This window comes from Dromiciops gliroides, chromosome 2 (genome assembly GCF_019393635.1).
Source record: "Dromiciops gliroides isolate mDroGli1 chromosome 2, mDroGli1.pri, whole genome shotgun sequence".
Classification (NCBI taxonomy): Eukaryota; Metazoa; Chordata; class Mammalia; order Microbiotheria; family Microbiotheriidae; genus Dromiciops; species Dromiciops gliroides.
The window spans coordinates 586,264,068-586,290,508 of NC_057862.1; the positions used below are offsets into that span (position 1 = coordinate 586,264,068).

Sequence of the window (26,441 nt, forward strand, 5' to 3'; positions counted from 1 at the left end):
ATACTCTAGCTCACATCTCTCCATCTTTTATACATAAATAGCATGAGATTTTATCAGCATTTTGCTAAAACCTGGTAAATATTATTTCTTTTATCTCTCAGTTGAGCAACTGTCAAAAAACCAAAAAAAAAATATTAATCTCATATGACCTAAGGTCATGTTCTTTGTGATTTTCACTGCCTTTTCTAGATATTCCCTATCTCTGTAGTAATGTGTTATGAGATTTTAGGAGGAATTGACTTTAGTTGCTTTTTCAAAAAGTCCAAACATACTACTTTTTTCTGCAATGCCTGTCTTCCATGATCTTTTGGACATCACTGAGAATGACTCAGCAATCAAATCCACCAGTTCTTTTAGAACCCAAAGATATTGTTTATCTTGGACAACTGAGTTCATCAAGAGCCTTTCAGTGACACTATCTCCCTATTTATCCAGTTCAAAGGTCATTCTCCTTGGCAAAGAAAATAAAAGCTAAGAAAATTGATTATCTCTACCTTCCCCTCTCTTCAACTGTCATGGTTCAGTAGCACCATCCGTCTGTGATCCTCTTTTCCTGAATATAGGGTTTTAAAAAAATTTTTACTATCCCCTTTTTGTTGATCTTAAGATGTTTCTTCACTAGCTGATTTACAAGTTTTATCAGTTCCTGACACTATTCTGAGATTGTGCCACATATTTGTATTCATGTAAAGCCCAATTAAAATTCTTATTCATAGTATCATTTCCTCCTTTTTAAAATAAATAAATATATGTGTGTGTGTGTGTGTACATAATATACATACACACATACACATATATATGTGTGTAGCTGAACTAAAGATCACCTTCTCTAAAGTTTTCCTCTGGTGCTTCATTTGGTGGTGGTGGGGGGGTGAAGATGATTCTTGGATTCTTGAAAGTGATTAGAGGGAGTGCCACCTCTGGGAAGTCAGACTCCCAAGACAGAAAAGATACAAGTATGGGCCTTTACGGACATATTTATGGTGAGGAGGGACAACTCTTAAAGATCATATACTGAGTTTTTAGGGCACTTACAGTCTGTGTCAGTAGAAGGCAGTGCCCACAATGATGAAATTAAAAAAACTTGAAGTATACCATGGAGCAACGAAACTGATTTCTTACTTCTCAAATACAAGTAGGAAAATGCTGTAACTCTCTTGTAAAGCAAACTTGATTTTTACTCTCAGCCGAGTTTAATGATTTATGTTAGGAAATAAAGCATTTAGTCCGGATGTTTTCTTTCACAGATGATGAAGAGGCAACTCCTGTCAAAAGAAGGCGTGTTAGCAGTGATGAGGAACATACCGTAGACAGCTGCATCAGTGACATGAAAATTGAACCAAGGGAGGTATTGACTCCAACTAGCACTTCAGATAATGAGACAAGAGACTCTTCAATTATTGATCCAGGCACTGAGCAAGATCCTCCCTCCCCTGAAAATAGTTCTGTCAAAGAGTACAGAATGGAAGTTCCATCTTCATTTTCAGAAGACATTTCAAATATTAGGTCACAGCATATGGAAGATCAGTCCAGCAGTGGCAAGTTTGAAGAAGTCTGTAGAGAGTTTAAAGACCCCCAGAGTTCCAAGGATTCTAACATAACTGAGGAGGAACCTGAGTTCCCTTCCACATCAATTTCTGCGGTTTTGTCTGACTTAACCGATTTAAGAAACTGCGATGGCCAAGCTTTGTCCTCCCAGGATCCTGAGACTAGTTTATCACTCAGTTGTGGCCATTCCAGAGGACTCTTTAGTCACATGCAGCAACATGACATTTTAGACACCCTGTGTAGGACCATTGAATCTACGATTCTTGTGGTCACGAGGATAGCTGGCAAAGGAAACCAAGCTGCTTCTTGACATTAGATGTAGCATGTCTGCTTTTAAGTCTTTTTTTCCAAGATGCTGTTTGTATAAGTTTTGCTTATTTCTGTTTTGTGCTTCAGTTTGTCCAGTGCTCTCTGCTTGAATGGCAAGATAGATTTATAGGCTTAATTCTTGGTCAGGCAGAACTCCAGATGAGAAATTTTGCATCTCCAGTACACTTTTCTTAAGGGCAATCAGATAATGGATATGTTTTATGTAATTAAGAGTTCACTGTAGTGGCTTTCATTTAATATGGCTGTCTGGGAGAACAGGGTTTCGTGGCCCTGTACAATGTAATTTAAACTTATGGCATTTTTACTGTGTATAATATGGTGTCCTCTGTGCCAGTTTTGTACCTTATAATAGAGGCAGATTGCCTCAGATCGCTGTGGTTCTTATTATCAAAATTAAGTTTACTTGTATACGAAACAACCACAAGAAATTTGATTCTGTAAAGAATCCTCTTTAGCTGTGGCCTGGCAGTATATATATGGTGCTTTATTTAACAGAATACCTGTGGAGGAAATAAAGCACACTTGATGTAAAAATAATTGTTTTATTTTTATTGACATGACCGATGCTATTCTGTGCACTTCATTAAACTGATTGTGATTACTTTTCATTTGTTTACTTAAGTTGCTTCAGTCTTCAGATTTTTCAGGTAAATAAATTGGGTCAGGGGAAGAAGGGAGGGAATCCATTATGTTTCACTTAATTGTATCAGTGGTAGAGAATTGGATTTAAAAAGCAAGTCATTCATTCTCAGTTCCCTTCAAGGAGGACCAAATAAGTGTGCCTTTACCTATAGGGCTGCTCAGTTTAGACCAGGTGTCCCCAGTACCACCCAGGTTAGTCTTGCTGTAGTTAAAATGTGCCCTTTACTACACAGAATTACCACCCCCAATCTACCCCAAACTCCCTGGGGAGGGGAAACCTCAAAACTTTAATTTATACCACCTTATAGGCCCAAACTTTAGATTAGGAAATCTAGACTACTAACCCAGTGTTCAGAACTGCCATTCCAGTCCCAGAGTTTTAAATTAGACAAAATTACTGTTTTATTTTAAATTGCTCACAGCTTTCAGCTCTAAATTCATAATTTTGTTCACAGTGAAGACTCATAGGTGATACTTAAAATCGTGTGTATGTATTGATGAATTTTGACCAGCACAAAATAAATTAAGGGTTTTGTATTTTTTTTAAAAAAGAAAAAGGGTTAGTGAAGAATTAACTTTTTTCCACTTATAAAAAAGTAATGCCCTTATAAAATGTCTTCTACCTAATTCAACTGTTCAGGGTTACCAAAAGCTACAGTAAACCTCTTTATTTCTTCAAAATGCTGCTTCTCCCAGCACTTTCTCATACTTTCTTCTTTACAAACAGGAACTCCTTTGCAGTTTAGCTGTAATTCTGTTTGTCCTACCACAGACACAAAATTCAGTGCAACAGTTGCATAATGTTCTGAAAATAAAATAGAAAGCATATTGTGGGCTTTTTTCCCCCCAAACAGAAAAATCTCATTTGATACTGCTAGGTTCGGTGTATTATAATAAATATGGGTTTGGTTGAATAAGAGTTTTGGAGAAGGCAACATATATCTTGTGCTTGACTTGCAACTCTTGGAAACATCTCAGGTAAGTTCCTAAGATGTCTTTTGTTTAAGAGAGACTAGGGTGGGAGGCTGGAGATGGAGGGAGATAAGGAATGGCAGGACCACCACTCCAAACTAGCAGAAATAATATTAGCAAAAAAACTACCTTAAAGAATGGAGTAAATTTTCCCCCTATAATTTATCATCTCCATCTATAAAATGGGGGTAATACTTTGTAAACTTTAAAGTATTATTTAAATGAGCTAGTGTTGTTGGGGGTTTTGGGGGGGGGAGGGGTTGTTTTTTGTTAGAGATTCTGCTTGTTTAAATTAGGCTACAGCAAAGACAAGAACTACTTACCCTCTGGCCAGCTCTTACATCGCCACTTCATAAGAATCCTTTTATTGGATAACTGAAAACAAGGAAAGAAAACTCGCTGAAATTATTTCCAAGAATAATACTTCACCAAAATCATCAAGTTAAAACTATAAGAATTAAGAAAAAACCCTAGATACAGTCTTGCTCATTAACTGCATGATTAGAGCATGCTGACAAAATTCTTTTTTTTTTTTTTTTTGGTGAGGCAATTGGGGTTAAGTGGCTTGCCTAGGGTCACACAGCTAGTAAGTGTGTAAAGTGTCTGAGGCCGGATTTGAACTCGGGCCCTCCTGAATCCAGGGCCGGTGCTCTATCCACTGCGCCACCTAGCTGCCCCGACAAAATTCTTTTAAAAGCACTGTCGAGAGCAAAGGTAAGAGCCAATAGATTTGCCAGTATCACCACAAGTGTCCCTTTCCTGAGAGGACTTGGCTACCTTAGCCACCCACTCAAAATAGGAGAAATTTTAAAGTCCAAGGTTTTGCCTTCAGTTCCTTAAAGGAAGATTACTAGTTTGAAAACAAACCCCACCCCTGCAAAAAAAAAAAAAAAAGCAAGCAAAATAAATTTAAGCATTTCACAGAAACTGTGTATGCTATTATATAAACTGATATGGGCTGTATGTCCCAACCTGACACATGTTTTCATTTATGAGGTATATTAATTCACTCCAATAGAAAAACAAAAGAAAAAAAATCCTATCAATCAACAAGCAGTGATTAAGCACCTGTTAGGGGCCAAGTACTGTGTATACATTGGTTATACAGGTACAGCAACTTGTTAGGAGTTTATATTTGGGGGGGGGGTGATATAGTTAAATACAAATATATACAAAATAATTAAAATTAAATAGATACAAAGTAATTAAAAATGTTACAAGATACTCTAGCAGTTACTATCAGTAAAGGTCTCAATCAGAAAATGGTGCTTGATCTGTGTCTTAAAGGGAAAAAAAGGACTTGGAGGGAGAGGGAAAGCTAATACCACTGGGAGAATTTGGCCCCTACCAATAAGCTTACTCAAGTTTCAATTTAAGTGTTAACTTACCAGTTCTAGGTATTCACCAGTAACATTCCCATCAAACATCTGGAATTTGCCTCCTTTTTCAGCTTCTATCACAGCAGAAGATTTAGAAAACTTTTGCACCAACTAAACAAGCAAGACATACACAAAAAGCCTTTGGGGTTGTTGTAGTATATGCGGGTCTTCCATTAAGTGAAAGTTTTTAACACTTTTATCATGAGAAAGACTGCAGGGCACATCTTGAGCTACCAGTTTAGCTTTTTAACCTGGACAAAGTCATGGGAGAAACAAGTCTAAAAATTAATATCTTCAGTTTTCCTTAAAAAAAAAATCTTGACTAAATAACTGAAGAAGTGCTTCAGCTGAATATCACTTAAAATGTCTGTTTCTTCCTTGAAGTTAATTAGAAGCTGCCCCGTACCTCCCCTTAGTTAGAAGAAAACTTTAGTCTTATTATGCTCTTGTAGGAACATGACCAAAAGGCAGTTTCATCTCAAAAATAAAGATTTGGTGTTTAGGGACACTTACATCCTTAGTGGTAAAGATGCGATACAGCTGCTCTACTGATGTGTCAAATATTTCCCTCATATGTATTGTCACTGTTGGAATTTTCACACCTACTGCATCACGAGCCATCGGAGAGACGGAATCCTGAGACCCAAGCAGGAAAAAAAGCCCCAAAGGACAATTCATGAGGATACCACCAGGCAGACCTATTGTCTACCCCCCTTATTGGTTTGCTCATTTGGTTAAAATCTGTTACTAAAGATTCCCGAGTCAGGTTTAATATCTTAATTGCCAATTATCTTGGAGGGCTACTAAAGTTCACAACCTGAACTCTTCTATGTACCTTTAGTCATCTTTAATATTATGTGAATATAATAGCACTAAAGGTAAGGTTTGGACTTGTCCACCTCCCCTGGGACCCTAGAAAGCTAATTTCAAATTTACCAATCCAGAAGGCCATTAAGAAAGGAGAGGCAGCTCTCTGCTGAAGCACACCTGGCACCCTCTCCCATAGCCTCTCAACCAGCGATAGGATGGTTACACTGGCTTTTCAGATGGCATTAGTGAATCCAGTTCTGTGTGGGCAAACTGGCGTCTAACGGGGAAATTCAAATATACTAATACTGATCCCACAAAACCCCAGCTTGTACATCTACACAAAGACATAAAGACTACTCTACTAGTTACTCAGCAATATGGTAGTCTGTATGTAAAAGAAGTAGTGTTTTAGGAAGGCTATCAGAAAAAGTGGGTTAGATATCCCATTCACATTTCTAGCCTTCCCTTTCAGTTGTACCATCCTCACAGCAGCCAACAAACCTTTACCTGAAAAGTATGTTCAGTCAATTTTCTTTTTGTAGTCAGTTCCTGAGTAGGTGTAGTTTTTGTTGGTAAAATCATTCCTGTTGTAAATTCTATAAAGAAAAGGCATGTAATTAAAGATTCTTTTCTTTCAGCATAAATGGGGAAGGCAGAGGGGCCAAAGCAACAAAAGGAATTGAAAGAGAATTTCTAGAAATGACACATTGAGAAAAATGTGAGGTTCTTCACTATGTTGTTATTGTTTAGTCCAACTCTTTGTGACCCTGTCCATTGGGGTTTTCCTAGCAAGGATATTGGAATGGTTTGCCATTCAAGCAAACAGAGGTTAAGTGATTTGCCCAGGACCATAATAACTAGTGAGTGTCTGAGACCACATCTGAACTCAGGTCTTCCTGGCTCTACCACGTAGCTGCCTCCTGAGGTTCATTAAAGCAATCATATTTAGCATACTAAAAGAGTTTCATCCTAATAACTAGTTAATTATAGAAGCCAGATGTATTCAAATGCCCTTTTTGAGATGTTTACTTGACTATTTTGTTTCAAGTCTCCTTATCAGAATATTATCACTAATATGAACTGGACAGAGCACTGGATTTGTACTGAAAGGACCTGGGATCAATGTTCTGGCACTTACCAGCTGTATAAACCTGGTCAAGTCCCTTCACCTCTCTAATTCTGAATTTCCTCATCTATAAAATGGGGCTCATGATTGCGCTACTCTCACAGGGCTGATGAAAAGCTTAAATTTTGCAAATCATAAAATGATCTAAATAAGGAACTGTTATAAAATCCAATGATACACATTTTATCTTTCTTGATAATTGATGATTGTGAGACCTGCTACTAAGTTACCACTCTGTTCCTTCATATTAAGGAGTTGACCCTGGATTCTCAAAGCCTGGGTGAACAGAGGGAGTGCCCCACACAAAGGAAATTACACATCCTTGAAGTATTTAAGCCACACTCTGGGTCATTGCTTTGTAATGGCAGAGTGGTTTGGGAAGCTCAACAAAACTATGAGCTATGCCATGCAGGTTTACCTAAGACAAATCATAGTGGAGAATTCTGACAAAAAGTAATCCACTCCAGTATCTTTGCCAAGAAAACCCCATGCATAGTACTAAAGTGATAAGAGTTGGTATCAGAAGATGAGCTCCTCAGGTTGGAAGGTGTCCGGTATATTATTGGGGAAGAATGGAGGACAACTCCAAGTAGCTCTGGTACTAATGAAGCAGCTTGGCCAAAGCCAAAAGGAAGCTCAGCTGAAGATGCAACTGGAGACAAAAGGAAAGTATGATAAATATTGCATAGGATCCTAGAATGTAAGATCTGTGAACCAAGGTAAGCTGGATGTGGTCAAACAGGAGATGAAAAGATTAAACATTGACACCTTGGGTGTGAGTGAACTTAAATGGAAGGATAACTCGTTGGTCCTAACAAACCCTCTTGTTCAACAACCCAAAATTCAACTCTAAACTTAGACATCACCAGATAATCAACATGGAAAGGTAGAGAAACTCTATACAGTGAGTTACAAGACCCGGAGTTGACTGTGGATCAGATCATGAGTTTCTTACTGAAAATTCAGACAAACTGAAGTAGGGAAAACTGTCAGTCACATAGGTATGACTTAAGTAACATCCCTGATAAATATGAAGTGGAGTGATGAATAGATGTAAGGGATTAGATCTGATAAGAGTGTCTGTAAAGGATTAGATCTGATAGAGTGTCTAAAGAACTATTACCATAGGTTTGCAACATTATATGGGAAGTTGCAACAAAAACATTCTAAAGAAAAAGCAAAAAGGCTGTCTAATGAGCCTTTATAAATGTCTGAGGAAAAAAGGAAAATGAAAGCTAAAGGAGAAAACAAAAGATACATCTAATTGAATGCAGAATTCCAGAGAATAGCAAGGAAAGACGAGGTTTTCTTAAATGAGCAATATAAAGAAATAGAAAAGAAAATAATAGAATGGGAAAGATGAGATCTCTTCAAGAAAATTAAAGTTTCATGCAAAAATGGGCAGGATAAAAGACACAAATGTTAGGTACTTAACAGAAGCAGAAGAGATGGTAAGAATACAAAAAATAACTATACACAGAAGAGCTTAACATCACTGATAACTAGATGGTATGGTTATTGATCTAGAGCCAGACATCCTGGGGAATGGAAGTCTAGTGACCCTTAGGAAGCCCGACTATCAGTACAACTAGTGGAGGAGATGGAGTTCCAGTTGAGCTATTTAAAATCCTATAAGATGATGCTGTTAAAGTGCCACACTCAATATGTCAGCGAATTTGGAAAACACAACACTGGCCACTGGATTAGAAAAGATCAGTTTGAATCCTAATCCTAAAAAAGGACAATGCTAAGGAATGTTCAAATTACTATACAATTGCACTTATTTCACACACCAGCAAGGTTATGCTTAAAATTCTGCAAGCTAGGCTTCCACAATATGTGAACTGAAAAATTACCAGAAGAGTAAACTGGTTTTCCAAGAGGCAGAGACCAAATTCCCAATATTCACTGAATTATGGAGAAATTGAGTTCAAACATACATACACACACACACATATACATATACTTCTGCTTCATTGACATAATATTTAAAGTCTTTGTGTGGATCACAACAAAATATGTCAAGTCCTCAAAGAGATGGGAGTACTAGATCATCTTGGCCCCTGATGAACCCAGATGGGAGCCAAGAAGCAACATTTAGAACCTAACATGGAACAACTGATTGGTTTAAGATTGGAAAAGGACCACAACAAGGCTGTATACTGTCACCTTATTTATTTAACTAACTTGCAGAGTACATCATGTGAAATGCCAACCCGGAAGAATCACAAGCTGGAATTAAGGTTGCCAAGAGAAATAGCAACGCTCTTAGAGTTGCAGATGATACCACTCTAATGGCAGAAAGTGAAGAGTAATTTTGATGAGGGTGAAAGAGGAGAATGTAAAAGCTGGCTTGAAGCTTAATATCAAAGAAAAAACTAAGATCATGGCAACTGGTCCCATCACTTCCTGGCAAATTGAGGGAAAAGAAATGGAAGCAGCGTCAGATTTTATATTCTGGGGCTCAAACATCACTGCAGACACTTACTCCTTAGAAGGAAAGCTACGGCAAATCTGCACAGCATACTAAAAAAGCCAAGACTTCACCTTGCCAACGAAGGTCCACCATAGAGTCAAAGCTATGTTGTTGTTTTTTCTAGTAGCAATGTATGGCTCCATTCATACTGTTACCACCCTCGTTCAGGTCCTTATCTTCATCTGCTTGTACCACCCAAATGTTTTTCATACTTATTCCCCATCCTTTATATGATCCAGCCAAAACAGACTCCTAGCTAGTGCCTAAACACAATAGACCCTCTCTTGTTTCTGTGCATTTACCTAGGCCATCCTTTAATGCCTTCTCTCTCTTAAAGGCTCAGCTTGGGCACCACCTCCTCTCTGTAACAGCTATATCAACAACAACACTATACTATTTATATAGCACTTGAAGACTTTCAGAGCCTGTATCTATTAACTCATTTAATTGGGGCTTTCTCTGATAGCTGAATGTGTTGTTTCCCTCCTCAAATATTCCTAGGGCACTCTGTTTTGATTTCTCCTTTGCCCTATCACATCCCACCTTCTGTCATACCTATTTTCCACTCACTCCTGTCCCTGGAATCCCAGAGAGTATAAGGACTGTAATTTTTATCTTTCTATATTCTAGCTGGTAGTGAGCTTTCCTTGCACATTGTAGGCATTGTAATATTGAGCTGGATTTATATCATGGAAGACATTAGGGTTCTACAGAGCCCAAGGTTAGAAGTATCAGACTAAAACATGACTTAGGCATGTGGGAATTGAGTAAGTCACACTAATTCCATCTTGTGACTCTATTTTGGAGCTAACTTAGTTCCCTTTCTCTTCAATTATGTAGGTCTTGTGAGAAAATCTTATTCAGTTATCAGAATTGTGAGAAAACTTTTGCATTGTTTTGATCTATCTCTGCATGGCTGGGAAGTTGGACCACTTCTACCTGTTGCTTAGAGACCTTTAAGGACCTTGGGTTGTGCTGACCAGAAACCCAGTCATATTCAAAGATCGATGCAAGGAGTTTTCTCACAATTATATATCTCAAGCAATCCATATGTCTTTATCTGAAAACTGGCCCCATACTGGTCAATCAGTTATTGTTTCCATATTCCTTTGACTGAATACAAACACTTGGGGGAAGTGGAGCACCTTGTTTTCCAGTTTAAGGGAATTGCACCCACCTTGGAAAGTCCCTTATCTTTCCTCTGATTAGAAATCAGATGACCTAATTTTGTATTCTGGTTAATTTATTTACTTTAATTAATTAACTGGTCTTATTTGATTGTTTTTACTACATAAAAATCTGCCTCACGTATTCAGGATCTTTAGACTGACTGGGGAGTCCATTGACCCATTTATTTTGTCTATTTTGCTAATAAATCATATAACTTGTATTACTCAGTTATTATTAATTATCCACCACAGGGATTATCAGGATGCCTGTGATCCTGATGCTCCACCACCACCCCCAGATAAGTAAGACTATATATGAATTTATACAGGCAAAATGAGACATTGTATATAAGTAGTGGCCATGTGTTAAGTGTGAACCTGTGGTGTAAAAAACACTGCTTAGTGTGTCATAAGCACCTACTGTGTGAAAAGCAACTCTTTTTTTGAGACCATACTTAACATGTGGCTACTACTGATGCACAAAGTCCCATTCTGCCCACCAAGTAAAAGTCTTTTGTCTCTACTGTGATCAGTTCCATTCTTCCAGAATAAAATTTAATCCCAGAGCAGAAAGTTATATTTATTCCTGAAGAGTCTGGTATTAAATTAAACTAGCTTGAGAATTAAAGTGGAGATTGGGATAACTTAGTTACAGAAAAAAAAAGAAAAAAAGACCACAGCACAGCTCACTGACTTTACCTGTCTTCAGGGCTTTCAAGTAATCCTCAAGGGCTTCTCTGACCTTGTCCACGCCTGCAGTTTTCATAAGATCCTTCAATGAATCTCCATCTCCTTTCTTTTTACTCACATTTATCTATAAACCAGAAAAATATGAACCTAATAAAAACCTAATCTCTAAAAAGTAGAATCATCACAGTGGGTTGAATACGCTTCCTTTTATAAAAAGCTTCTCCAGAGGCTTAAGACTAGAATAACATGCATCACAGGATCATTGTTCTAGAGATGAAAAGGTCCTCAGACACCATCTTGTCCACCTTCTTCATGTTGCAGATTTAAAAAACTAGAAGGCCCTAGGTAGTTAGGTGACTTGCCCAATTTCCCATAGGCTGTGATCATCGAAAAAAGTGGAATTTTTTTTTTTTAAATCCTCTAATGTCAGAGCCAAATGCCTTCAAACCATCATTTGGTCTCTCAGCACAACACAGAAACCCTATAAGAAGGGCACGAGCTTTCCTCCCTCATACGTTTTCCATATATGGTGCAACCTGTAATGAAGAAGGAGTTCTCTAATAAGCAACTCTCACCAGCCCCTTTTATGAAAAGTCAAGGACATCCGAACAAGTCAAAACTAACCAAGGGAATAGCTATTTTATTTCTTTAAAAGTTATTCGGTGTTAAAGAAAAGCAACCATATAGGAAAACTCTGGGAGAAGGGAAGGAGAGGGAGAAGAGGAAAACCACTAGCTTAACAGAATTCACTCATTAAAACAATGTGACAGGGGCAGCTAGATGGCACAGTGGATAAAGCATCAGCCCTGGATTCAGAAGAACCTGAGTTCAAATCCAGCCCCAGACACTTGACACTAGCTGTATGACCCTGGGCAAGTCACTTAATCTTCATTGCCCCACAAAACAAAACAATGTGACAGTGGTAATTCACTAATACTGCCAAATGGAATTACTCCAAGTGCCCCAAAGTCACAGCAATTTTTTTTAAATGACCACATACCTCTGTATCATCCACCTCATTTTCTTCAGAAAGGTGGGGTATTTCAACTGATCCTCTATGCTTTGCACCAGATTCCTTGACTGTACCTAAAAGGAACAAAATCAATTCTTCAGTTAAAAACAAACCCCCATCCTACACAAAAGTCAGCCACTCCTTGCCTAACCCACATGCCACCCTACTAAAATGTAACAAAAGGAATATAAAACTCAAAGCTCCATTACTGCACTTAACACATATTACATTCTCAGAATCTCTAGCTCTTCAAGTCTTCCTAGCATCTAGCTCTAGTCCATCTATGGGTAGTAAGCAGGGATTATCCAAGGGCTTTGCCTGCACCAAAATTTCTCCCCCAGGACACTAGACAGTCCTACCATTTGAGTCAAGAAACAGTCAACCAAGGGAAGGAAAAGAGCACTATCTTTTAAAAAGCTTGTTATCTGGGCCTTAAGAGCTATCCAGGAAGACAGAGGAGTAGGAAGACCAGGACCTAAGACACACCTACTAGTCTACTTACCACATTTCTATCTGGGCAAAATTATGCTCAAGGGAATATTGAGCAACCTTGAAAGAGTGTGTGTGTGCGTGTGCGTGTGCTTCAGAATGTACAATATATAGAGATATATATATATATACACAATCATTATATATACATATTATATTATGTATATATTTTACATATCTATATAATATGCTTATATAAATGTATATTTTGAATGCCTATATATTAATACTATATGTATAAATTAATCATATTTGCGTAATATTTATAAGTACATTTATATAAGTATCATATAGATACTATAATATTGCAATACTATGTATGTATGTATACACACACACACACACACACACACACACACACACACACACACTCTTAGATCTTAGATTTCACCTAGTACCAGGGAGAGGTAGCCACCTTTTCCAAATCCCAAATCCATTGCTAAGCCAGTAACAGTACTGGACTTGGGGCTAACAAATAATGGTTATGCTGGGTTGTTTGTCCACTAAAACAACACCAGGAGAGAAGTTCTATCAGCGACAAGCCAGGAAAGTCTCCACTAATGAAACACATAAGAGTTCATTGGTGCTTCTCTATGGAGCAGCGTTGGACAGACTAAACTCTTTTTGGGGACAGAATTATTATTAGATTGAGATTGGTCAAGGGACAGTATTTACCTCAAGTTGAACAAAATAAAAGTCACTCCTGGCAACTTGGTGGTGAAAATGGAGTGATGCAGGCTGGAAGTACAATTAGACAGAACTGGATGAAGGATAAGCCCCAAAGAATAAATCAGTGTCAGCCTAGAGGAAGGTCTGTAGTGGGATGTCTCAGTACTGTGTCTCTGGCTCTCTTTTGTTCAACATTTTTTTAAATTTATTTTTTTGCAGGCAATGGGGGTTAAGTGACTTGCCCAGGGTCACACAGCTAGTAAGTGTCAAGTGTCTGAGGCCGGATTTAAACTCAGGTACTCTTGAATCCAGGGCCAGTGCTTTAACCACTGCACCATCTAGCTGCCCTGTTCAACATTTTTATTGGTGACTTGGACATGGTAAGCTTAAACCTGCAGATAACACAAAGCTGAGAGAAATCACTGAGATACTAGGTGACAGAATCTTGATCCAAAGAGATCTCGACAGACTAAAAAGAGGGTTGAAGATATTATTAAATTCAATAGTGATAAATATAAAGTTTTGCACTTGGTTTAAAGAAATCAACCGCCCAACTTTTACACAGAGCAGAAGCTTCTAGAAAATGGCATATATGAAAAAGTCCCTGGAGTTTTATTAGATTACAGGGTTCCGTATGAGTCAGCCAAGTGACAGGGCAAGCTAAAAAGCTTTTCTATTGCAGGCTGCATTAACAGAAGTATGCAGGTTTACAATGCGGCTTTATAACTTCACATTTAAATGTTTAAACAGCAGTGATAGCCCAGCAACTTTATGACTGGTACTACATATAGTTGCCACATTACAAACTACAGCCCGTTCAGAAGACATACAGGGTATCCTTAATCACATATATCTTAATCAGGTGAAGGACTTGGTATTTTTATGTGCCCTGTGCTCTCCCACCTCCATGCCTCCCCATGGCATTCTTATACCTGAAATGTCCACTTTACTTCCTCTCATTACCTGATGAATTCCTACTTATCCTTTAAAATCCAATTCAGGGGCAGCTAGGTGGCGCAGTGGATAGAGCACCGGCCCTGGAGTCAGGAGTACCTGAGTTCAAATCTGGCCTCAGACACTTAACACTTACTAGCTGTGTGACCCTGGGCAAGTCACTTAACCCCAATTGCCTCAATTAAAAAAAAAAAAATCCAACTCAAATGTTCCCTTTTCCATGAAGCTTTCCCTGATGATATCTTACTCTCACTTTCCCCTTCTGAAAATGACCTTCCCTTTCATACCTCTGTTTTCCCCAAGACCACTTCATTTTACAAGTCTTGAATGTGCTAAAAGTACAATAATGTGTACTGTCATTATCTGTATTTATCGACATTTTATTATTCCCCCAGTGACTACCACAGAGCTCTGCAGACACCAGTGCTTATTAAATGTTTACTATATAGTGCATGGACATTTAGCATGGAGAAGAGAAGGCTTGGTAGCAGAATTTTGGGGGAACGATAAACAAAACTGCCTTGAAAGATCTGAAATGCAATCATAGAAAAGCTCACAGCTGTGAGATTTGTTCTTCTTGGCCCCAGAAGGAAGAACAGAGACCAATGGATACAAGTTACAAGGAAAAACATAAATTTTAAGATAAAACTTTTTTACAATTAAAGATGTTCCCAAATGGGAAGGGGCTACCTTAATATCAGGGAGATCATAGAGAGAATTAATGCTTTGGATAAGGTTATATTCTGGTTGGTTGTTTGGGTTTTTTCCCCCCTCACTCTGGAATCTTCTAAATCCACGGCACCCTGAGCAGAGTATAGCTGAAGGTCTTCAAGGATTGGTCCAAGGTAATGAAAAAGGGAGGATGCTGAGGTCTACCTACTTCCTAATTTTGGCAAGGACCAAATTCATTTCTGTGTTTCAAGACACTGCCTTCAAATAACTGTCTTTCCTAGACATACCCTACCATTTCTGAGATCCTGGTGACAGTGCCTGAATTTACTGAAATTGCCACAGACCACAAATGCTCTGATAAGGTGGAATCCCTGCCCAATGTAAGACTGGGCCCTTCCTGATTTGGGGAAGAAGATACTCACTCCTGAGACTTCTAGAAAAATATCTGCCAGTACCTGCTATTCAAGCCTCTCAGAAACCTACATAAGACTTCTGTTTCTGTTAGAGGAAGCTAGCTGGTAGAGGTATCTAGGGCAAGTCATTTAACTTCTGCATCAGTTTCTGAACTGTAAAATGGGGGAGAATAAAAGCACCTAGCTCCCAGGGCTGTTGTGAGGATCAAATGAAAAAATATTTGTAAGTTGTTCAGCATTGGTACTTAGCAGGGTACTTGATAAATGTTTGCTCCCTTCTGTTCACTGTCGGGGTGTCCCAACAAGGAATTAACTTCCAAGTTTGAGAAAAATACCCAAGCATTAAAGGACAATCCAATCTTAAAAGGTGATTCCAAAGTTATCTATATGCTGCTTTTCCCCAGCTAATATTTATCAAAACTAAGGCTGTGGTGGCGGGGGTGGGGTGGGGCAGCTGAAGACCTACCATAGTCCCTGTCCTCAAGGAGGTCATAATCATCTCACCAGCAAGATACAGCTCAGACACATCAAAAACAGAAAGCAATGTAAGACAGAACACAAATCGTCAAGTTCTGATTCTACATGCTCAGTTAGGAAGAGCAAAGAGCAATGTGGCCACACTGAGGAAGAGCAAAGAGCAATGTGGCCACACTGTTATTCTGGAGGAGGTAAGACAAGATGAGCTCAGAAGGTAAGTAAGGGAAAGAAGACATTCCAGGCATCCTGAGGAAGAGAATGATCTCAGAGGTTCATGTATTCCGTCATGGACCATCCTACATAAGTCTCGTGCCTACTCTTCATCCATCATAAAATTAACTATAACCAATCTATCAATAAATGCTGTGTGCCAAGCACCGTGCTAAGCAGTAAAGATATTAATTATAGCAAACATTTACGTGACAGCTTTAAGGTTGAAAAAGTGCTCTGCACAGATCTCATCGGATCCTCACAACCACCATGTGAGATAAGTGCTGTTATTTATCCCCATTTTACAGGTGGGAAATGAACTCTGAGAGAAGGAGTGTCTGAGATAGGATTCAAATTCAGGCCTTCCTGACTCTAAATGCACTATTCTATCCCCTTCATCATCTAACAGGCTCTAATATAAAGAAGAAAAAACCCCAACATACCCTATCCTCAAGAAGCTTGCATTCTATTGGCAGAAACAACATGTATGTAAATGGAGGGAGGGGTGAGGATGCATGTGCACGCACGCGCACACACACACCATACAGAGTAGATGAAAGGTAACCTTAGCGGAGAAGGCACTAGCATCTGGGGAGCCCAACCAAGCCCTTCAGAAGGTGGTATCTAAGGTGAGTATTGAAAGAAACCAGAGTTTCTACAAGCCAGTGGAAAGGTATGGAGACTAGGACTATAACATCCTGAGTGAGAAGCATGCCAGTACGGCTGAACCACAGAATGCCTTAAAGGGATCAATGTGTAAGAAGACCGGAAAGATAAGAAGGGATCAAAATATAAAGAGCCCTAAATGCTGAACAGAGGACTTTATATTATAGTATCACTAGAATCAAATATAAATACATGCCAGCACTTAAACCCTCTCTTTTCCACCCCACAAAGCACTTCACCAAATATAAATTAATATCTCCAAAACTGCAGCAAGAGGACAACAGGGCAGGAAGGATAATCCCCATTTTACAGAGTAGGAAATCTAGGTGCACTGTAGGCTAGTAGCGACTCAAAAGGCTGAAATTCCATAGCACTATAAGCATTACCAAATCCAAGCAAGAGACCCAAGCCCTCTCTACCTTTTCCTTAAATATCAGCTTCTATCCTAGGCAGTAACAATCAATAAGCATTCACTATGTCTTTAGCCTGGAGGAGATACAGTAATCTATGTATCAGGCTGCTTATATCTACCTAAGCAGCCCATTATGGAAGAAAATCCCAGGTTACCATACCAGAACCTGGACTTCCTCAGGCCTGGGAACAGTTGGCCTCATTTTTCATTCTGCTCCCTCTAAGTCAATGCCTACTGCTTCTCAAAGTCACAATTTCAGATTTGGAAGAGACATCAGGGACTGTTAGCCCCACCTTTTCTTTTTTCTTTTCTTTTTTTTTGTGGGGCAATGAGGGTCAAGTGACTTGCCCAGGGTCACACAGCTAGTGTCAAGTGTCTGAGGTTGGATTTGAACTCAGGCCCTCCTGAATCCAGGGCCAGTATTTTATCTACTGCACCACCTAGCTGCCCCCAAGCCTCACCTATTTTAGAAAAAGTACACCATATGACATATCTGCCAAATTGTACCCCCAGCCTTTGCTTGGATACTTCTTTGGAGGGAAGAACTCACTACCTCTCTAGGCTACCAATTCTACTTCTAGATAGGTTGTAATTGTGAGGTTTTTCCTTACATAAAGCCTAAACCTGTCTCTTTAAAACTTCCACTCTTCAAAAAAAACAAAAACAAACACACACACACACACACACACAAACTTCCACTCTTCACTTCTACTCTGCTAACTGAAGCCAAACTAGACAACTTAATTCTTCTTCCATATCATAGCTGCCTTCAAATAAAGCAACTGTTATAATTTCCCTACATTATCTCTTGTTTGTTTGTTTGTTCTTTGTGGGGCAATGAGGGTTAAGTGACTTGCCCAGGGTTACACAGCTTGTAAGTGTCAAGTGTCTGAGGTCAGATTTGAACTCAGGTCCTCCTGAATCCAGGGCTGGTGCTTTATCCACTGTGCCACCTAGCTGCCCTGACCTATATTATCTCTTATCCAAGTTAAACATCCCCAGTTCCTTCATCTAGCAATTATATGGCATGCTCTTGAGTCCCTTCATCATCCTAAGTCATACTTCTTCATATGCTCTCTAACCAATCAACATTCTTCCTGAAATGTGGTGCCAGGATTAAACACAATATTCCAAGGTGTGATCTGAGGAGGACTGAATAGGGTGAGACAATTACCTCCCTAGTCTTGGATACATAACCTCTTTCAATGCAGTCTAAGAGCAAATTAACTCTCTTGACTACCATACCACCTTGTTGATTCATTGAGCTTGTGGTTCACTAAAACCCACAGATCTTTTACAGATGGAACTATGTCCCCCACCCCAACACCCCACCATATTTCACTTTAAAAATGTATTGATTTCTTTTGTTTTTACATCACCTACATTTCCGAATGTATCCTCCCATGATCCCTTCCCAATCCATCATTTAAAATGAATAATTAAAAAAGGAAGGAGAAGAAGTTGAGAAAAACTCACATTTCAAAGAAGTCTAATATTATACACAGCATTCCACACTCATAATTCCCCACTTCAGCAAAAAAAAAAATCAGATGGTATCTTCTCATAACTCTTCTTTGGTTCAAGTTTGTTCATGATAATTTTGCAGCATTCAGCTTCAAATGGGCTGCTGTTCTTTCCATTTACATTGTTCCAGTTAATTGTGTGTATTTTTATTCTGGTTCTGATTGTTTTGCTTTTCATCAGTTCATATAAGTCCCTGCTTCCTGGTTTTTATCATATTCATTTTTTTCAAATTCATTGCATAAAAATATTCCATTAAATCCACACACTACAATGTGTTTAGCCATTCCCCAACATTTATTTTGTTTCAAGTTCTTTGCTACCACAAAAAAGCATTACCATAAATATTTTGATGAATGTGAGGTCCCTATTTTTGTCATTGCTCCCCTTAAAGCATATGCCTAGCCCATCTTGTGCTTTTGAAATTGATATTTTTGAACCCAGTATAAGATATTACATTTACCCAACTGGACTTCATCTTATTAAGTTAACTTTATCAAAATCTTTCTGAACAGTGACTCTGTCATGGAGTGAGTTAACTATCCCTCCTAGCTTTATGTCGTCTGCAAATCTGCTAGCACGTCATCAATGCTGTTATCCAAGTCATTAATCAAAATGTTTTTAAAAAGTATAGGATTGGGGCAGCTAGGTAGCACAGTCAATAAAGCACTAGTCCTGGATTCAAGAGGACCTGAGTTCAAATGCAGCCTCAAACACTTGACACTTACTAGCTGTGTGACCCTGGGGAAGTCACTTAACCCTCATTGCCCCACAAAAAAAAGGGAAAAAAAAGCATAGGATCAAGTGCAGATTCTCTGAAGTATTCTACTAGAGACCTTCAAAGTTCATAGCAAACCATTAATGACTGCCTTTGGGTCTCAATCAACCATTCAAATATTTCCAAAATCACCTCACTGTACAATCACCCTGACCACATCTCTACCTCTTCCACATGAAAAATGTGAGAGATTTTGTTATTGATTTGCTAAATCTGAGGTAACCTATACCTATATCACTCCCCTCATTTACCTGCAAAGTAATCATGTCAAAAAAGGAAATGAGTTACAACTGGCATGATCTGTTCTTGAAGAAGTCAGGATGGGTCTTTGTAACCCCAATTCCCTTTTCTAGATATTTGCTTACCCTTTCTAAAGACAATAAAATAATAATAATGAGGAAGAAGAGAAGAATTCTGTCAGTATTTAGAAATATGTTGAAAGAACTACCTTCAAGAGTACACTCCTCAGGGGCAGCTAGGTGGCGCAGTAGATAAAGCACCGGCCCTGGATTCAGGAGTACCTGAGTTCAAATCCGGATTCAGACACTTTACACTTGCTAGCTGCGTGACTCTGGGCAAGTCACTTAACCCTCATTGCTCCACCAAAAAGAAAAAAAAAAAAAGAGTACACTCTTCAACCAGAGCACAGCCTATCTTTGATTCAATAGGTAAATCCTAGAGAAGCTCAGGCTCACAGGCACACAAAGGTCAAATAGCTTGCCCAGGATCACAAAGCCGGTAAAATATCAAAGGCAAGATTTGAACCTGGCTTTTCTTGACTCTTAAGTGTAACACCTCACTCACTACAACACACTCCTCATCAATAATACACTCTAGAATGTTTCCAGGACTTAAAGTCAAGCTCGCCAGGCTATAGCGTGCAGTATCCATTCTCCTCCCTTTTTGGAAATCCAGGAAATTTACTCAGCTCACCTCCTAGAATACATCTCCTATTCTCCATAACCTTTCAAATACACTGATGATGTCTCAGCCATAACTTTTCAGAACCTGTGGATGTAATTCATGTGAACCTGGTAACTTGAACTCATGAGGTGCCTGGTATATCATAAGTGCTTGACAAATTCTTTATCCATCAATTGAAGGCATCTAGATGTTCTCTGCTTTCTTCCTAATCATCTTAAGTAACAACTCCCAATTAGCCATTTTTGTTCTGATCTTTTGTCTCAAGATTGTTCTCCTCAACAGAGGAGATGAAATCAAAGTTGAACATCTCTGCCTCTTCTCAATTACTAGCTACAGTATCATCCCACCCACTGTGAACAGTGGTCCCATTTCTTTTTTACTCTTCTTTTCCCCAGTGTAGCTTCACAAGCAAAACACAAAAGTTAAAACAACAACCACAAACCAACAACCCTTTTGGTTGCTTTAACTTTCCTCATCAGTTTCAGCTCCTTCTCAGCATCAGTGGTCCTGACACTGTTCTTAAAGACCCCATACCACACTGCCCCGGTTACCTTTCCAGCTCAGTTTGATGTTCCACTCATAGAAGAAAATCAGCTTCCCCTTGCGGCTGCTGCAGGAGGCCTCCCCTTCCACCTGCTTCAGGTCACTGATCTCACAGCTGCCAACCTCATTCTCCACCATGACCCCCACCAGGAGCTCCCGCAGCTTCCCCTTTGACCAGTTGGTTGCATCCCGCTCTGTCCTGTTGGCAGGAAGTTCACTACAGAAATTTACCAAAGAATAAAAGTACCACAATGGGGTCAGGCTTACCTCCCATCCAGCCCGAGTTCTATCCCTGAAAGGTTACCAAAGGAGTGGGAACAGGGCTCCCCTCTAGCACTGTCCCCCATAACATCATTTCAATCAGTTACCTGCTGCTAATCTGCCCTCTGTGACTTTATCTAAATACAAGAAAATAAAGCAAATTTAGCTTATATCATTCCTTAAAGTTCCATATTCACTACTGAATGTGTATAGGAATACTTTGTCTTTAAAATATCACTTTCAAATTTAAAGAATCCTCAAGATACCAGCTCTGGCATGCAGACCCCTCCTCCAAATCCATTTATTCAATCCACATTTAGCAAGTCTCTAGTATACCAAATCAGGGCTTCTTAAACTTTTTCCAGTCACAATCTCCTTTTGCTCCAAAAATTTTAATGTAGGCATGGGTATATAGGTATACATAAACTTTACTGTTGCCAAATTTTTCTCAACCCCCATATTCAGCTATGGGACCCCATATGGGGTCACAACCCACAGTTTAAGAAGCTAGATTCTAAATCACCACCAAGCACTGAGGGGAATATAAGAAAAGCATGAGAGGAAATCTATGCCCTCAAGGAGTTCTGGTCTAGCAGAGAACATGAGACATAGACAAGTGGAGAAATGAGCCAATAGATGTCTCAGAGGAAGGAGTGCTCAGCATAGGGCAGGGTCACCAGGAAAAGCTTCACAGAGCATATGGGTGGAGTGCCTTTGAAGAAGGGTATGGTAACCATAGGAAATGGGTATAATTCAAGCAAAAGCTGTAGTAGGGGATGTAGGGGATGAATATAGGGCCATTGTTCCTTGGAACAATGAAAGAGAAGACAAGCCAGGTTAGAGCAACAGAGCCACCTTATCTAACAAATGCCATTTCCCCACTGTTCTCAATAAAAACCTTTTGCTCCAGCCAGGGTGACCTACTCCTCCTACAAAGTTGGCATGTTCAACCTCACTTATACCCTCACTGCTCCACCAGAATGCCCTCTGACATTCCCTCATTGCCTATCCAAATCCTATCTGCCAAGCCCAGAAAAAAAAGGGGGGGCATGTCTTCCATGAACCTCAAAGTTCTCCATCCTTAATTCCCTTCTGAATTCCCACACTGAGCAAGTTATCTGGGATCTAGTCTTCAAGGATACAACCTGTATCTAGACATGGCTCTACAGTTAACTAAGACCTCTCAAAGAGATTCTCTCAATTAACATTGGTCTTGAATTGTTTCGAAGGCACTAGGACTGGGTTGCCTCTCCAACAAGACTGTTCCTTGAACAGGAGGACCACATTTCCTATACCTTTTGTTGTATGAAATCAAGGCCCCTACAACAGCATCAGAAGGCAACCTGGTACAATGGAAACCGTTGGTCTTGGAGTCAGAAAACCCGAGTTTGAATCCTACTTCAGCTAATTACTATCGGTGTGACCTCATGCAAATCTCTTTAACCTCTCAGAGCCAACAGGCTCCTCTGTAACCTGGGGACAGTAATACTTACAATACTTACCTTACAGGGTTGTTGCGAGGAAAATGCTTTACAAACCTTAAAGTGCTATAGTGATAAGAGTTTCTTACTAAGCACATAGGAGGCAAACAGTAGCTATACTGATGTGCCTTCCTAGGGGCTTCTTGGAGAGTGTTATGGAGGTTCTGTGGTCTCCTGGGATATTTCTCTCTCTGGACCACAGTTTCCTCTTCTGTAAAATGACATGGACTAGCCCCTTCTAGCTCTAACATTGTGACCCTCCCAAGGAACTTAAAGTCTTGTTGGATACACATGAAAAAACTCCTTGCCAAGATTAAATAAGGTAATGTGTTTGTGACCTGTAAAGCAACAATGAAATCTGAGTCTACATACACCACAGAGGGATAAAATAGTTGGGCTGCACTAAGAGTTAGCATGGCCAAGATCTTGAGTTGGATTGCCATATATGCTAGTGTGAACTTTGGCCCAAACCACAACACCAAATCAAGCCACCTATGCTTGGTCACTGGAGGAGCTGAAAGGGTTTGGAGAGCTCAGGTCAAACCCATCCTTACTGGTGAAAAAACAGCCCAAGTCATTTTCCAGACTCAGGCGTAATTGTCACTGTCATATAAAGGGTGGTGTATAAGTTTCCTGAGAAAAAATTTTAAAGAGGATATGGGACTTAGGATGGCACAGGTAGATAGAGTGGTGGGCCTGGAGTCAGGAAGACCTAAGTTCAAATCCTGCCTCAGATACTTAACCTCTACTTATCTCAGTTTCCTCATATGTAAACTGGGGATAATAATAGCACCTACATTCCAACGTTGTTGTGAGGATCAAATGTGGAATCTTGTAAAGTACTTAGCACAGTCTTTGACACAGAGCAAGTACTAAATAAATTTTAGCTTTATTATTATATAAATCTACCAGTGCTTAAAGTTCATAAGTATAATAATCAATAATGAAAATGGAAAGAGTCCTGAATTTGGAATAAGAGAGCCTGGGTTTAAATCCTGCCTCTGTCACTATCTATATGACTTAGGACAAACCACTTAAGTCTCTCTGGGCCTCATCTGTAAAATGAGAGTGTTTGGACTCAAAAGATTAGAAGGTCTCTTCACACACCAAATCTATGATACCAATAGCTCTTATTTCTATAGCTTTAAGGTATTTTACATACATTATCTCACTTAATCTCTTAAACAATCAGTAATGTGTGGTCACAAGGATGCTGTAAAACCCAAATCAAGCTAATCCAAATGATTCCACTGAACTCCAAAGGCTCAATTTCTGCCTTCATCCAATCTTTAAGCATAACTGCTTATAAGCAGTCTGAAAGTCTGTTTTCTCTAACTGGTCCATGACCTTGTCCTAATTAGTACCTAGCTCCTTCTAACCACCTGCATTAATTGGCCCAGACTCACCCCTAAATAACACAAGGTTGAAGGCACCATCCACAAGCACCTTATAAATCATAACTAGTTCCCTTTTTGCCAGCACAGGCAGCCAGAAGGAGAAGATAGTACTCCAGGTTCCTGAACAAGTCTGGGGCATACATTCCTCGGCGACCCCTCCCTCACCGCCCCCCCTCCGCCAATTCCAACCCCAGGAACATATTTTTGGTTCTCAGTTAAGCTCACCACCTTTTCTAGGTCTCAAGTCAGATTTGTGAAGCATCAATCCTAATTTCCTGTGCTTTCCTACCTCCCCAGTCACCCTTTCACACAGGGTTAAATATAGTGCAAAGCAAGAACTAGTCAAGGCATTTACAACCCTCTCTGTGAAGGCGAAAGGCCATTCAGGCCTATGGAGGATTTGATGTCCTCTACACCCGCTCAGACCCCAGGCGCCTTACCCCGAGATTTTGCAAAAGAAAAAGGGAGAGGAGATCAGTGACAGGTCCACCACCTTCCCACATCTTAATTCTGCAGTCCAACAGAGGCGGAGGGAGGTCGTTACCTACCCAAGGTCACAGAACCATACATGCTCTACGCTGAGGTTCCTTTTTTCTCCCCTTTGCTTTAGACGGGAGCAGAAATAAGAAACCCCTTCCCACATCCCCCTCCACACGCCCATCTCAGGGAGAAACGAAAGAACTTGCCCTTTCCCTCCCCGCAAACGCTGTCAGTAGGAACGGAGGCCTGACCCAGGTCCGCCTTGGACTGGAGAGGGAGGAGTGAAGAAGAGGGTCCCAGGGGTGTCTTTCACACCTAAAGCTCTAAAGAGCGGGTCTGGGATGGGGAGGAAGAAGGATGGGTCAGGCAAGCGCACACAGGATGTGCGAAGAAAAGGGAGGGGAAAGGATCCTGAGGCTGGTGACAAGAGACGCATGGGATGGTGCTGGCACATGCCTTGGAGAGGCAGGCGGTGTCCGCAGCCCGGAATCACCCTAGTCACCGGCTCGAACGCAGACGAGTCAAGGGGCGCTCCAGAGCCCTGACGGGGAGCAATGGAACGTGCGCCTGGTGTGCGATGGAACGTGGTCCCGGGAGCCTCCCCGGCACGCCGCCCTCCCCCAGCCTCTATGCGCCCTCACCTGCAGCGGGGGTCCCCAGTCCCGTCCCGTCCCGCCGGCCCTCTCATTCCCAACCCCGCACCAGTGCCAGTTGTTTACGTTGGTCCCGTCAGCCCTCTCCTCCACGATCCAGCGCGGATCCCCATGTCCCCACTTGGCCATGGCGTCTCAGGCCGCAGTGACAGTCGAGAACTCTGGGTTCCGACTCGCTGGAGGTGGAAGCGGACCCGGCTGGAGCGAGCGGCGACAGCAGCGGATCCTCGCCCGCGTTTCCGGCCTTCTGTGTCTGAGCTGAAATCCTCGTAGCACCGAGAAAGTACCAGAAACTCCCGCCCCTGGCCCCGCCTCCGCCTGAGCTCCGCCCCACTGTTCCCCACAACTGCGTCGGGGATACACGGGGCGCTGGGGGAACAAGTGAGAGTGGGGCCACTTGCTTTGGCCGTCTCGCTTAATGCAAGATCCCTCGCGTCTCTTCTCAGCTGCTGCAAGGTGTGTAGTTTAAGTTGCTTTGACAAACCCTTTCCTTCCTTGACTTTCCACACACTTAAACTCTCATCCAGTTTAGATCTGATTTTATTTCTGTGAAAAGTGTTTTGCCATTCTAGTAATATAGTTGCTGTGTTTGTCTTGGGAAGTAGATTCTCAAGTATTTTATATTGGCCACAGTTATTTTAAATGGAATTTCTCTTTCCATCTGTTGTTGCTGGACTTTATTGGTAATATATAGAAATGCTGATGATTTATATGGGTTTATTTTGTATCCTTCAACTTTGCTAATGTGGTTAATATTTAAGTAGCTTTTTTAGTTGATTCTCTAGGATTTTCTAAGTATAACATCATATCATCTGTAAAGAATCATAGTTTTGTTTCCTCATTGCCTATTCTAATTTCTTTAATTTCTTTTTCTTCTCTTATTGCTATAGCTAACATTTCTAATACATAGTTAACATTTCTAATAATAGTTTGGGGTCCCAATTTTTATCCTTCCCTCCCTCCCCTCCCCTCCTCCCTGAGTCGGCAAGCAATTAGATATGGCTTATACATGTATACATGTAAAACATTACCATATTTGTCATTTTGTACAAGGAAACTTCATTAAAAGAAAAAGATAAAAGAAAGTGAAAAAAGCATGCTTCAGTCTGTGTTCCATCAATATCAGTTCTTTCTTTGGAGGTGAATAGTACGTTTTATCAGTAGTCCTTTGGGATTGTCTTGCTGAGAATTAGTCAAGTCATTCACAGTTCTTCATCACTGTGCTATCTGTGCACAGTGTTCTCTTGGTTCTGCTCACTTCACTCTACATCAGTTCATACAAGTCTT

The 26,441-nt window shown here is 40.2% G+C and overlaps 2 protein-coding genes across 9 annotated transcripts in view; one reads left to right on the top strand and one right to left on the bottom strand.

Moving 5' to 3' along the window:
- The window catches only part of USP34 (ubiquitin specific peptidase 34), a 313,145-nt gene extending 310,646 nt beyond the window's left edge, over window positions 1–2,499 (top strand). For all 4 annotated transcript variants that reach the window (XM_043983440.1, XM_043983444.1, XM_043983443.1 and 1 more), the window contains one exon: window positions 1,248–2,499. In XM_043983440.1, the coding sequence (XP_043839375.1) occupies window positions 1,248–1,858 (611 nt within the window). In that variant the 3' untranslated portion in view covers window positions 1,859–2,499. The remainder of the gene's footprint in view (window positions 1–1,247) is intronic.
- Window positions 2,407–25,578, bottom strand: LOC122740768 (activator of 90 kDa heat shock protein ATPase homolog 2-like). 5 transcript variants are annotated; one of them, XM_043983448.1, is made up of 9 exons: window positions 25,221–25,578; window positions 20,891–21,081; window positions 12,143–12,228; window positions 11,152–11,266; window positions 6,189–6,277; window positions 5,385–5,507; window positions 4,881–4,982; window positions 3,816–3,867; window positions 2,407–3,325 (listed from the first exon to the last, which is right to left on the bottom strand). In XM_043983448.1, the coding sequence occupies exons 1-9, from the start codon at window positions 25,265–25,267 to the stop codon at window positions 3,144–3,146; spliced, it is 987 nt and encodes a 328-aa protein (XP_043839383.1). In that variant the 5' UTR covers window positions 25,268–25,578; the 3' UTR covers window positions 2,407–3,143. The 5 variants fall into 5 exon arrangements, with proteins under 5 accessions (XP_043839383.1, XP_043839382.1, XP_043839380.1 ...); XM_043983447.1 differs by having other exon boundaries at window positions 20,891–21,099; XM_043983445.1 differs by having other exon boundaries at window positions 20,891–21,099; window positions 25,204–25,525.
- Between the last annotated feature and the right edge of the window lie 863 nt (window positions 25,579–26,441).

Excerpts from the sequence above, each read along its gene's own strand:
- LOC122740768 (XM_043983445.1), bottom strand. The coding sequence starts at position 25,283 with ATGGCCAAGTGGGGACATGGGGATCCGCGCTGGATCGTGGAGGAGAGG. Across the intron at positions 11,267-12,142 it reads ATGAGGTGGATGATACAGAG|ATAAATGTGAGTAAAAAGAA; the intron begins GTATGTGGTCAT and ends TCTGGTTTATAG. Across the intron at positions 3,326-3,815 it reads ATGTAAGAGCTGGCCAGAGG|AACATTATGCAACTGTTGCA; the intron begins GTAAGTAGTTCT and ends TTTTATTTTCAG.